At 44.0% G+C, this 14,757-nt stretch overlaps 4 protein-coding genes and 2 non-coding genes across 10 annotated transcripts; 4 read left to right on the top strand and 2 right to left on the bottom strand.

Moving 5' to 3' along the window:
• Positions 1-698: 698 nt before the first annotated feature.
• On the bottom strand, positions 699-772 carry Trnat-agu. Its single transcript has one exon. It is a non-coding gene; the product is annotated as a tRNA-Thr (tRNA).
• A 5,937-nt stretch (positions 773-6,709) lies between these two features.
• On the top strand, positions 6,710-9,478 carry LOC111068338. 5 transcript variants are annotated; one of them, XM_041595026.1, is made up of 7 exons: positions 6,710-7,205; positions 7,276-7,340; positions 7,504-7,585; positions 7,644-7,834; positions 7,901-8,320; positions 8,783-9,217; positions 9,267-9,478. In XM_041595026.1, the coding sequence occupies exons 3-7, from the start codon at positions 7,540-7,542 to the stop codon at positions 9,474-9,476; spliced, it is 1,302 nt and encodes a 433-aa protein (XP_041450960.1). In that variant the 5' UTR covers positions 6,710-7,205; positions 7,276-7,340; positions 7,504-7,539; the 3' UTR covers positions 9,477-9,478. The 5 variants fall into 5 exon arrangements, with proteins under 5 accessions (XP_041450960.1, XP_022213437.2, XP_022213438.2 ...); XM_022357745.2 differs by lacking the exons at positions 6,710-7,205; positions 7,276-7,340 and having other exon boundaries at positions 7,452-7,585; positions 9,291-9,478; XM_022357746.2 differs by lacking the exons at positions 6,710-7,205; positions 7,276-7,340 and having other exon boundaries at positions 7,452-7,585.
• On the top strand, positions 8,640-8,713 carry Trnat-agu. Its single transcript has one exon. It is a non-coding gene; the product is annotated as a tRNA-Thr (tRNA).
• Positions 9,479-11,264: 1,786 nt separating the features above from the next.
• On the top strand, positions 11,265-12,871 carry LOC111068422 (protein farnesyltransferase subunit beta). Its single transcript, XM_022357888.2, has 4 exons — positions 11,265-11,448; positions 11,507-11,763; positions 11,823-12,494; positions 12,554-12,871. Exons 1-4 carry the CDS (start codon positions 11,350-11,352, stop codon positions 12,798-12,800), a joined length of 1,275 nt encoding a protein of 424 aa, XP_022213580.2. The 5' UTR covers positions 11,265-11,349; the 3' UTR covers positions 12,801-12,871.
• Positions 12,872-12,932: 61 nt separating this feature from the next.
• LOC111068425 lies at positions 12,933-14,129 on the top strand. The gene is made up of 4 exons (XM_022357892.2): positions 12,933-13,116; positions 13,178-13,345; positions 13,404-13,617; positions 13,706-14,129. Exons 1-4 carry the CDS (start codon positions 13,008-13,010, stop codon positions 14,091-14,093), a joined length of 879 nt encoding a protein of 292 aa, XP_022213584.2. The 5' UTR covers positions 12,933-13,007; the 3' UTR covers positions 14,094-14,129.
• Positions 14,044-14,640, bottom strand: LOC111068424 (28S ribosomal protein S33, mitochondrial). The gene is made up of 2 exons (XM_022357891.2): positions 14,417-14,640; positions 14,044-14,364 (listed from the first exon to the last, which is right to left on the bottom strand). Exons 1-2 carry the CDS (start codon positions 14,534-14,536, stop codon positions 14,143-14,145), a joined length of 342 nt encoding a protein of 113 aa, XP_022213583.1. The 5' UTR covers positions 14,537-14,640; the 3' UTR covers positions 14,044-14,142.
• Positions 14,641-14,757: the final 117 nt, after the last annotated feature.

Raw genomic sequence — 14,757 nt, 5'->3', positions numbered from 1 at the left:
AAGCAACGGATGATGAGGCAACGCCTTTCGACTTTGACACTGACAAGGAGAATAGGGAGAGGTATATGGACGACTGGTAAGAACAGCTGGCCAAATCCCTCATCCTTTTGTAGTGGAGTGGAGTGGAGCGGAAAAAGCGGTTGCAAGGTCAAAGCGAAAGTGCGCCACCCCGACGGGGCAGTGGCACTGGCAGTGCAGTGTTAGGCCTAGGGAAACGTCCATACGAGTCGAGTACTGGTATACCATTCCAGTTGCGTGTTTCGTGTAATTATACTCCCTGTCTCCGAGCACTCCGTTGCACGATCCATCGATTGCAGCCGATCGATTGATCTGCACAGTCAGATCGTGACATTTGATGGACATTTGCCGCCGCTGCCGTTTTGCTAGACTCAATTCTGCTATGGGGACCACTAATCAAATAGCCTGGGAGAGCGAGAGAGGAGAGGGAGTACTGGTAGTAGCATAGAGTATCCATCCATCCAGCCAGCCTTCAATCAACTCATTAGAATCTCAATTCCACAAACTGACAACACTACAAATTGCCATTGACGTTGCAATTGTGAAATCAGAAGCGTTTCAATGTTTAAATGAGACAATTTGTATGCCATTTAAATGCTCACAATGCAATGGTTTTTCGAAAAATAAACAGTACAAAATGAAAAATAATAACCAGCTCTCCCCCCGGGAGAGGATAGGATAGGCCCCGGCGAGATTCGAACTCACGATCTCCTGTTTACTAGACAGGCGCTTTAACCAACTAAGCCACGGCGCCTACATATCTCTGCAAACATAGAGCTTCTTCATGATGTCTCCCCCACCTCTGAAGAAGTCGGAACTTTTCCCGATTTAATTTAGCTAATGGAAAATCATCATCAATAATGAGTGGGAGATACTCGTAATGATAAGAAAGAGGGCGGCAGCAATTGGCTGATAATTCAATTAAAACCCATGCAATGCTGTGCAATCAATTTAATAAACTAGTTTAACATGAGCATTTTAATACGATAATGGTATAATTGTGATTGATTTAAATATAGATGAGATAGGAATTCCAGTGACTTCTATTGCGAGGTCTAATAAAAGTGCAGATGTTTATATAGCAAATGGCAATATGTGCAGTGATATTAGAAGATATACTTATTTTTTAGCGAGGGTTGAAATTCTTGAGGATTCTCTTTTGCAGCATTCGCCTGTGCGTCTGAACTCAAGCATCAAAGTGCTGCGTGCCATGTGGTAGCAATGGGAATTGGAGGGAGCAAAGAAGTGCATATCTGTGCAAAAGAGTGCCTCTTTTTGAATAACATATTTTACCTATACGTGAGCTCTCAACATCAGTCATATGACGAGTTATAGCTTCAGTTGGTTGTGTTGATTGCACATGAATTATTTATTACTTTTATTTCATTTTACATAGTTAAGTTCTCGGCAAGGCTATTAAAATGTCATTAAAATTCAAGAAAACCAAAAATGCACTTGCCCAAGTACAACCTGCTAATGGGTATGGTTATATAGAGCAAGTACAGGTAAATCTGACTAAGAAAGAAAATCCATATTCAGGAATGGAGCTACAGAGCAAGAGAACATCTGGAGCTAGAGAATGACCATCTTCAGCGCAGAAGCTGCAGCTCCTGCAGGTCTCTATAGCCAAGAATTCTTACGAGTTTCTGTTCCTGTTTAGCTCTAAATAATTTCTAGACCAGGTTCCACTGCCCGGGGGCGCATGCTCGTGTTGATTTGTCCAAGGGTAATAATTTGGATATTTGGCTTAGGCTGCAATTTCTTGACGTGTTTTGCATATTATCAGCTAATTTCGCCTCCAAGATAAGCTCTTTCCTACCTGCCCCAACCTCGTTGCCTTGCCATGAGTGTAATTTATGCCTTCGGCTCGGCTCGTCTCACCTTGCCACACACACACACACACTGATCCAAGCCAAAACCACTCTTCAGTGGCAACAATGAAATTGTTAGCTAGTTCTCTTTGTACAACAGCAAATATTTATGCAAATTGAGCTGCGCTTTGTTGCTGCGCTTTGGCCATATTTTATTGCATTTTCAAATATAATTGCGACTCGAGCCGGGCATGAGCATGGCCAGCACACTGCAGCGACTGTTCTGTTCTTTTCTGTTTTCTGTTCTGGTATTCCATTTTGAGCAGCTTTGCGCTGGCGATTTAATCTCGTTTAATTGCTGCGACTAAGTACGGCTTTGGGAGAGGAGTTGGTAGTGCCGGAGAGGGGTAGATTACAGTCAGCTGCCAGGCAAATGAAATTGCATCAATGTCAAGTATGTAGAGCGGCTCTCAAGGCGCGCACACACGAAAAAAAGGCAAACGAAGGTGCACCAATTGATGGCCCGGTGCACACCTTGCCTCTGCTGCTCCCTCCCCAAAGATTTTCCGCATTAATATTGCAATTTTATGAAAACAAGAACAGCGTCAACGATCATCAGTTGAAGAAGTTGCGACGTCTCAGTGTCGCCCCAAATTGCACCTGCTGCATTTAGCGCATGCCGCACCACCAGCGACAAGTCATTCTGAATATCCTGGGGAGAAAGGATACTTGACAAGGGATATTTTACAGGACAGCCAACAAAAAGGTGACTTTCTTATACGCTACATATAAATGGGTCATGGGTATCAATGCTGAGACTTGGCATTAGTCAAGAGTAGAGTAAGAAATCCCCAGAAATATAAATCCCATCTTTAGTTATGGTATATCTATATTAAAGATGAGATTTAATCGTTCGTTAAAATTAAAACCAGACGAAATCGATGCACAAAGCTGTGGAAACATCGTTGTTTTTATCGAAAATATATCCTCTGGAACATATATAAATTCTATTCTGTTAAATAGAATTTCCAGACGTTTTTGATGCTCAGGGATAAGACACCCAAATGTATTCCAAAGATCGATCGCTGATTTAACTAAAAATATCGTTGCTTGATATCGATGTTCAACATAACTAAAAGCCCCAAGATCTAGTCCCCCCCACTTCAATAGCTCTAAAAAGAGTAAAGAAAAATTCGGTCAGAGATTGAAACCTATAAAAGGGCTATACTAATTGCATTGCACTGCATATTATCCACCCCAGCGGTGGAGAGTTTTCAACTCAGTTAAGCGGGCTAGATCATATTGAATAGAGCCGACCGGCTCTCGCTGCTTGGCCCAAAATTAATGACGTTATTTTCGCATTAGGAAGCAGCCATGACACGAGCACTCATGAGCATTTTGCGTAATTGCCGTAATTATTATATTAATACTGTTCTTTTTTCTTTGCAGGCCCCCAAACTACTAATTTATATGAAAAGGTACATATATCGAGAACTGTACGATCTTGACAACCCTCGAGTCTCGATGGCGATGGCGATGGCAGAGGGAGCGATTAAGAACGTCAAGATACGCGTCAGTTGCAGCGCCTCAAGGTACTCGACTTCAACGTTCGGTTCGCAATTTCAAAAGCGATTATGCTAATTGACCCAGTGAGGAGTCCTTCTCCACCTCCTCTCTCTCACTCTGTTGGGGGGGATATTCATACCCGTAATATCCAGCGACAGTCCACAATTTTACGTAATTAATACTGGAAATTTTGTGTACTTTTTTGCAAAAGCGAAGAAGAGACCACGAAAATGGATAGCCTTATATAAATTTTGGACCCTAGCTAAATTTGCATGGCAACAAAATATAGAGTACAATAAATATTTAAATTTTATTAGGCCCCTCTACCGCACCCCTGGGCACCCCTGGGCCCATCGGCCATCCATCAAGAGGGAGAGCGAAAAAGAGAGCAAAAACTAAAAGAAATAAAACTTAAAAGCGTTAAATTTACGAGGTCTGGGCAAAGTGCTCGACATTTATGGCCCAAACATGGCCGGGGCCGGTGCCGGTGCCTACGATTGGATGGATCTTGGATGCACTGGATAGAGATGGGGAGGGGAGCGATGAGGAGGAGTAGAGGCTTCCATTTCGCATGCGCGCGCATTTAAATTCCACTTCCGTTTTTCCCGCAAATTATTGTTTATGTATGTGAGCACCACTGCGCCAGTGGCAGTGGCAGTGGCGGTGCCAGTGCAGTGCAGTGAGTGGTTTGTGTGCTCCTCATAAATTCATAACTTTGTGGAAAATCATAAAAACAGAATTTATGGCTTAATTATATATGTACAGACACACACACACACACATATACACATACACAATGGAGTACAAGTGTGGAGAGTGGAAGCCAAATGCACAATTGGCCTCGTCTCGGGCATTTCTTTCTCTTCATTTCACGCTGATGATTAAGTGTCCCACACAATCGCACTGGCTCCCACACACACACACTGTACTGTACAGTGTACACCGATTTACACTAACGAGAGTCACTAAGAAAGATGTGGTACATATTTCGACTGTATGATACCTCCTAATCCATTGGTGAGCAGACTTTCTCAATTTGGGAGCAGTCCCACAAAAACCCTTCTCAGCGAAGTCGAGCATCGATATGCCGCGTCAGTTGAATTTGACATTCCCGAGGATTCTCCTTTGGAGAATTCGCTTGTGCGTCCGAGTCGAGCGTCAATGGGCCGCATTATGTGTAAGCGATGGGTGCATTTGGGAGCAAGAACTATAGAAGAAATATATCCAATGTGTGGCATCTGAAACGCATTGGATGATTACAGTATATACCCTCATCCCCAACGAGTACCAGGTATAACTTCTATTCACCGCGAGACGCGAACTTTTCGCCTGCATTTATGCTTAAATGCCCAGCAATTGTTCTTAAAACGCTGCACGCGATGATGGAAAACTTCAACGATTTTCATTTTATTCTGGCCACCAGACTACTGCTCATAACTTGCAATTACGTGCTGAATTTTCTTTTGTTTCTTTTTATTGATTTATTTTTTGTTGTTATTGTTTCTGTGCGGTGTAGAAACAACAAAAAATTGGGTTAAGCTGTTTTGCATTTGCATCAGGCACACACCACAAACCCAAACAGCTAGATGATGATGATTCCCACGTTCTGCTGGATGGAGGATGAAATGAGGCCGGGCCACAGAGGCAGTACCAGTAGCAGGACTTGGACATAGACTTGCAGCTGGACATGAAGGTACACGGCAGACAGTTTGTCTATAAAAATCGGAGCCAGGCTAAGAAAAGCGAGAAGAATTTCTTGCATAAAGCCAATTAAATTAAGAAATCTGATTCAGTGCCAACGACAACAGCAACAAGAAAATCCAGCGACTACAACGGATGAAGGAGAAACGTGAATCCCCAAAAGAATCTCTCTCCCACTCGCACACCTCTCTATCCATCTCTTTTTATATATTTATACCTCTCTCACACTGCAACTCTCTCTCACTCTTTCTCTCTTTCTGTCTCCGGCAATTGGTATTTTACAACAAACAGAGCTTGCGTTCCAGCTTATTTAACATAAATCGAATGGCTACTGAAATACACCCGACTCAATGCGGGGCCTTATCTCTGACTTTGACTTCAGTTTTTTGCTGGGATGCTCCATGCACGCAGAGAAAAAGTATGGTAACAAAGGAAATTATTATCTAAAGGATCGAAATAAATTTAATTTAAAGAATAAAATGGGAAGATCCTAATGCCGAAGATTGAAATGGATAGGCAAAGAGATCTAGCCATATACAGAAAAATGGATGGTAATGGTAATGAATGATCTCTGATAACAAAGTAAGATGGAGAATATATGCTAGAGTTGGAAGCCTAGAAAGACCAGAAAACATTTACATATTTGCATCGATTACACATTTTTGAAGCTCTTTAGCTTTAGATGGCGAAAGAATTGGAGGAAACGAGAATTGTTACAATTCCTGCTTACTAAACTTCTTTGCCAACCCCTTTTCTCACAGTGTCCTTTGGGGGACCTGAGCCAATTTCATTGAGTAAAGGCAAATGTAAAGACAGAGCAAACGACCTTTAGAAAAATTGCTAAGGCCCCAAGAAGTTGTTTGTGTCTTTTGCAGACAAATCACGACCCGAAGACGAAAACAGCCCAGGAGCTTGCAGCGCTTGGACGTCCGGCCAGAGGACAGTCGAACGGAGAGTACAACAGATTTCACACCTCCTCCAACTTGGAGGAGGAAAAAAAACGAAAAAAAAATGAGGAGACAGACTGACCCAACTAATAAGAGTCAGCTACAACGACAACATCAAGAGACAACAGCAGCTTCAGTAGCAGCAGCAGAAACAGCAACAGTACTACCAACAAAAACCACATGGCATAATAAATAAAAGCCAAGTAGCTGGTGCTGCCTAAGAGTCTGGGTCTGCATCTGGGTCTGGGTCTGGTAGTGTCTGGTCTTTGCTGGGACTTGGGCCTGGGCCTGGGCCTGGAGTCCGGAGCCGGAGTCTGTTGCTGGCCCTGTGATTTTCACAAGTTGATATCGCAAACACAAAATGTTAATGAGCAATTTCGAGATGGTGCGAAGTGATTTCATTATTTAAACTTTTTTGCTTAGTTTTCGCCTTTTATTTCGTTGTCTTTGTCTCTGGGATTGGATGTGCTGCTGCTGTTCCAACTGCAGCCGCTGCTGCTGCTGCTGCTGCCGCTGCTGTGTTGTGGTCTGTCTCTCTCTCTTTTTTTTTTTGGTTAAGACTTTTATTACGGCTGCTTCATTGGGTAGTAATGAAAGCGAAATAATTTTAATTGGGACTGCTGGCTGGCAGCACTTTTATTTTTTGGCATTTTTTCGATCCCAAATTAATTATTTCCTGTCAAATTAGTTTTGAATTTTCGGAATAAATTATTGTACGACTGACTGGCTCAATCCTATGAATATGCAATATACATACATATAGCCACCGATCTCTTCGAGTGCTTCTCTCTGCTTCTGCTGGGAAATGTCACCTGTCGTGTGATGTCGAGTCGGGTTACTTCAAAACACTGTTCCGCCGCATAAATTAAGCCCAGCAACGTTGATTAATTGGGTCGCATTTGATGATTAAAACATAAATTGCAATGGATGCAGAAAACTTGCCCCATGTACAGCAACCAGCACCAGGACGAGGTCCACGCAGGACCAGGACCAGTCTTAGGGGTTGTGCTGGCACTAAAATTACACTTAATTAAACAGCGAGGAGCCATTAGGGATCCTCTGCATCGCGAACCGAACCCCTTTGGACGGAGCAAGTGGAGATGGTGCAGGGTCTTGAATGAGGTACGGATGGGGTTGTAATATTCAAGGAATTCTTTTACAGGTCGGTAAGCATTCTGTAGACCTTCATTATCGATTGGAATTAACTTACTATTATCCACTGATCCAAATAGGCATAAAAAAGGGGCAAGCACAAAATGTTCTCAAGATCCTTGAAATTCTCTACCATCTTAGTCGAAATTAAACTTTATTCTAATTTAATCTTTGAAGCACCATGCTCAGACATTCTTTATAACGAGTAGCTTATGTACGATCCCTTTTTCCAGTCCCCTCACAGTCCCCGAGCGAATTCAGTCACAAAAATGTTCAAATATCTAATGGTTCACTTCATTCTACTCAACAGCCGTAGCATCTGTGGAGACCTATGCATTACCAAGATGATAGTGCGCGTGCCGCGAGAGAACGACATTGGTTTGATCTTTGGTAAGGACATCATCGGATTCTTGACTCACTGATCAGTTCCAGACATGACGGTTTTCAGACATGACGGTTACCAATCGCCACAACGGCGAGGCGAAGCTAACTTTGGACTTGATTGTGTCCTCGGATGGGCCATGTACGGTGAATACCACTAATGGCGAAAAGGTCCAAGTGGGTCCCATTTATGGGGGTAACTTTGGGAGCGTGGAGCCGGGCAAAAGTGAAACCGTTTCCCTTGTGTGGCCCACTGTGGTCTGTATTTCAAATCCCAAATAGAAAATCCTCTTTAAACCTCCACCCCCCACCCACCAACAACAGTCGCTGTACAATCGTGTGGGCTACTGTCCCATCACGATCTGTGCCTTGAATCCCTCGATCGAGCCGGCTACAACCAAGCAACTGCTGCACTTTGACACCCGCTTCGAAACCCTGGACCCCCAAAATCGTACACTACGCAGGCGAAAGGACTTTACTCCCTGCAACAACTGGGACAAGGAATACTTTATGAACTGCCTGCCCGTCGTCTGTGAGGAGCGTTACTTTGGCCAGCGCAGCTTCTACAACTACACCACGGAGCAGTGCGAGCCGGTCCCGTCGTGCTCCAAACCCGGCGAGTACTATGACTACTATGGAAATGAATGTGTGGATCCCAACAATTTCATAACGGAGGAGGAGCTCGAGCAGATCAGGCAGGGAAAATTTGAAGAGAATATTCTGGAATTGCGACCTCCTCCTGGGGTGAGTACAGACTACATATTTATTGCTGCCTTCTGTTGTTTCGTTGTCCTGTTCGTGTTTCATTGAAAGATAGAGATTGAGGCATATTAATTTTATCCGATTAATTAACAAATTTTCTCTAAGAACGGATAATTTTTAAAAGCGTTTATTAGCCCTGTAACCCTGTTTAAGGTGGCGGTAGCGCCACCTAGCATAGCTCAGTGCAACTAACCAATCCATCTTTAGTTCGCTTACTAAACGTCTAGGTGCCGCTACATACAAGTTTGATGCATGACAAGTGGTCCATACAAGTTGCATAATTCTCACAACATGGCCACATGGCGCCGTGGCTTAGTTGGTTAAAGCGCCTGTCTAGTAAACAGGAGATCGTGAGTTCGAATCTCGCCGGGGCCTTTGAATTAAGGGTTGAAGTGTATCAATCTTTATTTTTATTTATTCTTTATTTTTTTATCTTTTCCATAGTGCAAATATGCCAAGCCAGCCCCCCAGCCAAAGGCCAAGTGCAAAAAACCTACTCCTACGACAACACCGCCGCCCGCCACCTGCCCTTCGAACAGCGTGAAATGCTCGGCATCCAGCCGGCGATCTTTGGCTGATTTCAACAATTGTTTTCAGAGTCTGCACGAGTGCGTTTCCCCAGATGTTCCAGAGTCCAGTGACAGGAAGGTCGGGAAAAAGTCAACATCTGAGATGTCGCTGCTACAGCAGTTGTACTACGATTGGTACTTGCCTCTGCGAGCCGACACCTGGGGCGAAGAGAGTCTGGAGGAATACAGGGATGAATCCACCCCGGCAGCGGATGACAGCGTCTCATCCGGATCACAGCCCCTTTTGACATGGCTCGCCGAGGTGGACTCCACTGGATTGCTGTTGGTGATTCTCAGGAGCTTTGGAATTGTGAGTTTGCGCCTCCAAAATCAAATGTTTGCTTAACAACTGTTTTCAGATCTTATTGACAGTTGTCTTTCAGGTAGCCATCACGACTGTGGCATATCTGCTTGTGTGTATTTTGGTCTATGGCTTCCTCGAACTGGTGGGCCATATCCGGAAGTCCGAGACGACAACCGAGCAATTGGCAAAGAAACTAAGGCCGAAGCAGGATGAAAATCGTACTGAAATCATTACCTCGGAGAGTTTAATGTCACACCGTTTATAGTTCCCTTATTTTAACTATCTTGTAACCGGATATGGCCGTCGACTTTTAACAAGTCGGGTCATCATATTATTATTGTAATTATTGTATTCCTACCAGGATCATTTTCAAAAAGTACATATTATTTTCAAACTGTTTACCTGTTTAAATGGAGGGGGGGTTATGTGTGTTAAGTCTCGTTTGATCGCCGGATGGCCCTGAAGAAGCTCAGTAGCTCAACAATACTCCTTAACTCTTTTTGAGTACGGGTATAATTCAAAACGCAGTATCGTAGAAAATTACCATATCTATCAGAATGCCAAATCTGATCCAGATTGGACAAATTTTATAGCGAGAATGAAGAAATTAATTTTTAGTTTCTTCCCCCATCTCCTCCAGGAAGAGACCCGCAACTCATTATCTTTATCTTTAACTGTTCAGATCCACTGACGCCAACACAACATGTTCCTTATTTTTCTTTCTTGATGCAATAACGTTAATTACATCGTTGATGCACATTGAAGCAGATTTATTTTTCTGGTATGCATAAGATCTGTATGGTAGTATATCATTTTCACTTATGTTTCTTTCCAGCTTGTTCTTTATAATACCATTAATGATTTTTTCCAGGACTTATATCAAGGATATGGGCCGGAAATTTTGTATATCTGATTTTTTATGGATCTCCACTGGAAAGTCACATTTGGATATTTTTTTGATTTAAAAAATTAACTAACGCTACCTTTGTCTCACTGTTTAATGCATTTAACATCTCATACATGAGTCTATCTTTGGCTAGCTTTTCTATTTTACCATCTATCACAATCTGCCCTAGTTTTTGAAATAGTCCTTTCTTGGCTAGAAACTTTTTTGTCTTTTCTTGTTTTCCTGCAATCTCAAAACAGATAGGATAGGATGATGACTACCCCCTAGAAAAAACTTCTCACACTTCCATTTCTCTATTTTGACTCCCTTCACAAAGGTCAAGTCCAAAACCAATCCTGTGTTGCAATCAATGTTTCTCCTGAAGGTAACGCTGCTGTCATTCGCAAGCACGTGCCCAGCAATGTGCATTGCCTGCCTTAAAAAGGACCCTATTCTACTATTTACTGAATCACCAAAGCCAGTGTGTCTCCCATTGAAGTCACCTGCAATGATGTAACTCTTGAATGGATCAAGCCTGTCCAAAAGACTATGTATTATTTGCTTGAAAGTGATGAGCGATGTCAGGAGTTCGAAATACACAGAGATGACCATATTTTGACCGTCTTCAATAGTGTTTGATATTACTATGTCTTGTTCAGTCCCAAATTTCAGTCTTTTATGTTTTATATCCCTTTTTTAGGCAATGGCCACCCCTCCGTAGCCATCTTGTCTATGTTTTTCTATTATAGTTATAATTTGCCATTTTTCTAAAACTAAGGTCATGTGAAAAAACATCCGCAAAAATAGCGATGCTGACGTTTTTATTGTTTAACTAGAACTCTAAATCATTTTTGCTCGCCTTGATCGATTGAATATTGTGTTGTAGAACTTTTCCTATTGATTTCAATATTTTAAAGTGTTTTGTTTTCCTTTGTTCTCCAGTGAATTGCATAAACACGTTAAACACCTGCAGGAACATAAATCTACATTCTTCAGTGGTTTTGTTTTATATGTACACATATGGGAAATTAATAAAATATAAAATATATAATATAAATAAATATAATTCATAATCGACTTCATATTAGTATAATTCCATGAGGGTAATAAACTGAAATGGTATTTAATGGTATTTATTTTTTGGCCGGATGGTATTTTCTATCGTTATCGGCGCTGTCACTCTGCCCAGAATCACAATTATTTTTATTTATATCATTTAATTTACAAAAATTTACTAACAACCAACGGAAGCATGTATTCCGAGGACGAATTACTCTTTCGCAACTTCCAGCAGTTGAAGAGCTACAAATTGGACGACGAGAAGTCCTCGACCACCACGTCCAGGGAACAGGTGAGTAATCGCGTCCAAGGCGGTTGATAAGAACTGACTGGATTGTGTGTGTTTACAGCAAAAAACAGAGTGTTCGGTGGAGAAATGCTTCGACCGGTTCGAGGAATTACAGTCTACTCATCCACGGCTCACCCAGTTTTTCCGGCTGGAGCACCAGTATTATCTGGATGCAATGCTGCGCCGGCTGCCCTCGAACTACGAGTGCCTGGATAGCAGTCGGCCGTGGTGCGTCTATTGGATACTGCAGGCGGCCCAGTTGCTAAGCTTCAACTTTGACGATGAAACCCTCGATAGGGTCGTACAGTTTCTCAGCCAGTACGTTTATTGATCTCCACCACCTGACTATCTGATTCAATTCTGGCTCCTCTTCCCAGTTGCCGAGCCCCAACGGGCGGATTTGGTGGCGGACCAGGACAGTACGCCCACCTGGCGCCCACATATGCGGCGGTCAACAGCCTCTGCATCATTGGCACCAAGAACGCCTATCGCGCCATCGATCGTCCGACCCTTGTGCAGTTTCTGTTCAGTGTTCGCCAGCCGGATGGCTCGTTCCGGCTCCATGTGGATGGGGAGACAGATGTGCGCGGCGCGTACTGTGCCATCTCTTGCGCCAAGCTGCTGAACCTTCCCGATCTGGTGATGAAAGAGCTTTTCGCCGGCACTGGTGATTGGATTGCCAAGTGCCAGACGTACGAGGGAGGATTCGGCGGTGCTCCCGAATTGGAGGCCCATGGGGGCTACACATTCTGTGGCATCGCAGGCCTGGCGCTGCTGAACGAGGCACACAAGTGCAACAAGAAGGCGCTGCTCCATTGGACACTGCTGCGTCAGATGAGCTACGAGGGAGGGTTCCAGGGTCGAACCAATAAACTGGTCGATGGTTGCTACTCCTTTTGGGTGGGTGCCACCATACCCATAACACAGGCGACGCTCTCCGGCGGCGATAAGGAGATGGAACACACTCTGTTTGATGTTGAGGCTCTGCAGGAATACATCCTGATCTGCTGCCAGAAGCAAAACGGAGGGCTGATCGACAAGCCCGGAAAGTAAGTGATCCCCAAGACACAACAATTTGCCACCAAATTAAACGTTCTCTCGCTTGCAGACCTCAAGATCTCTATCATACATGCTATACCCTAAGCGGCGTCTCCATTGCCCAGCACTCGGAGTCCGCCAGTTGTCCACAAGTCCTGGGCGACACCATCAACGAACTTCTACCCACCCATCCACTGTTCAACATCCCACCAAAGTCCGTGGCGGCAGCTATCAGCCACTTTAGCAATTCCAATGACACAGATTTTGCCAGCACCTCCGACAACACATTTCGAGGAGAGGCAGAACAGGATAGTTAGAGTGTCGGAGGATATCTATAAACACTTTCTACAGCCTACAGATGATTCAAAATTATACATTTTATAATAACTAAAATTTCTTTAATAAAATCTATTTCAAATAGTAGCGGGCTCTGTGCTTCTTCTTCTCGATAATTGTTATCGATGCCGTCGAATGGAAAAATGTCATCGTTTTAAATTAAAAACAAAAGAATTTGCTCCCTTTCCATGTTCTCCAGCCATCGCCATTTGAAAAGAAGGACACCCGACCAGGGTATAGATCGTAGGGAGTATATTGGCCACTTGGTTGATGAATACTACACGACCACAAACGTCGGTGAGTCCCGCATTCCCGCATTGTTTGAACTCTTATCTCATCTTTCGCGGATGTTCTGCAGAGGCTCTGGAGCAGGTCACTGCGAATTTGGCCAATTTTGCCTACGATCCGATCAACTGGCCGCATCTGCACGAAGCAGAGGCCTTCGAAGTGTTTATAGCATCGCTAAAAACCCAAAATCAGAATCTTCAATTGCATGGAATTGCGGCAATCTGCAACATCTGCTTGGGTACGGACAAGGAAACAGTTCTATTTACGTAATATAACATATTTTCTTTATATTGCAGATAAAACTGCAGCCGAATTCATTAGGGAACATTTGAGCATTATCAGCGGCTTGTTTGTGAGCACCGATCACCCGGAAATTGTTCTCCATAGTCTGGCACTCTTCTGGCAACTGCTGAACGCCGGCCAGGTCGACAAGGAGCTGCTGCTGACCCCCTCACTGCTCAAGGGAGTGCAAGAGTGGCGGCAAAAGTCCCACGACCAACGCATTGTTAAGCTCTGCCAACTGTTGCTGGAAGACTTTGCTCGGCGCACTGAAATAATCGAGCTACAAAATGTTCCGCCCGTTTTACCGGCACCTGAGCAGCCGTGCACCAGCAGCCAATCTGCAGCAGGTCCAAGTGGTTAAGCGCTTCACCCAGCAGGATCTGGAGCAGTTTGCGCAGTTTACGGGTGACCACAACTACATTCACACCCTGGACATGCCCGTGGAGGAGCGAAGAGTGCACGGAGCTCTGCTGAACGCCGTTGTGGCCGGAATTATGGGAACCAAACTTCCTGGACCGGGCACTGTGGTGTTGGAGCAGAGCTTCAAATTCCTGAAACCCTGCCGCTTAGAAACCGACACCGTGGTGACGGTGCGCCTGCTGGTATCACGGAAAATCTCCACCGCCGAATACGATTGTCGGCAAAACGATGAAATTGTCTTTGCGGGCAATGCCAAATTGTTGACCCGCAACCACACAGATTAGGTTTTTATTTTGATTAATAAAAAGATTGTTTTTGTGTATTTATTTATGTCTACTTCTTGGAGGCACGCTTGCCCTCGCCCTTCTTGGGCGCCGCCTTGCCACGCAGCTTCCGCAAACGTTTCATTTCCTCCTTGAAGTCCTGATGCTCGTCACGGAACAGTCCATAGTCTCGCAGGTTTTTCATTAGCAGATGCGTCTCCACGTGCCGGGGATACCAATTGACCACATAATCCCGCTTGTGGATGGGCTCCTCGGAGAACATGCGAACCACCTGGGAGGCACATTAAGAGGTTGAATTCGTTATCAAATCGTTATTATCAAACCTTCATGGACTTTTCGTTGGTGGTGCGGGCCACTTCACCGAAAATGCGATTTGAGAGGTAGTTCATGCGTCGGGCATACTGCGTGCCGAGCTTAATGAGCTCCGTGTACTTGTGGGACATCTCTAGCCAATATTCTCCTTGATTTTTATAAATTTATTGCTATTTTTCCGTGGAATCCGTCGTATTTCTCAAATTGTGGCAGAGATGAAACCCAAAGACGATATTAATCGGGTCGATAAGACGATACTAATCGGTGTCGAGACGATACTAATTGGATCGTTTTAGCGGAGGGGATATTATCCGCCGTGCGGACTATACCCCACCATGGAGCTAAAGCTGCA

Source organism: Drosophila obscura, unplaced genomic scaffold (genome assembly GCF_018151105.1).
Source record: "Drosophila obscura isolate BZ-5 IFL unplaced genomic scaffold, ASM1815110v1 contig_4, whole genome shotgun sequence".
NCBI lineage: Eukaryota > Metazoa > Arthropoda > Insecta > Diptera > Drosophilidae > Drosophila > Drosophila obscura.
The sequence above is the reverse complement of the archived record's forward strand: the minus strand, read 5'-3'. Positions and strand labels throughout refer to the sequence as shown.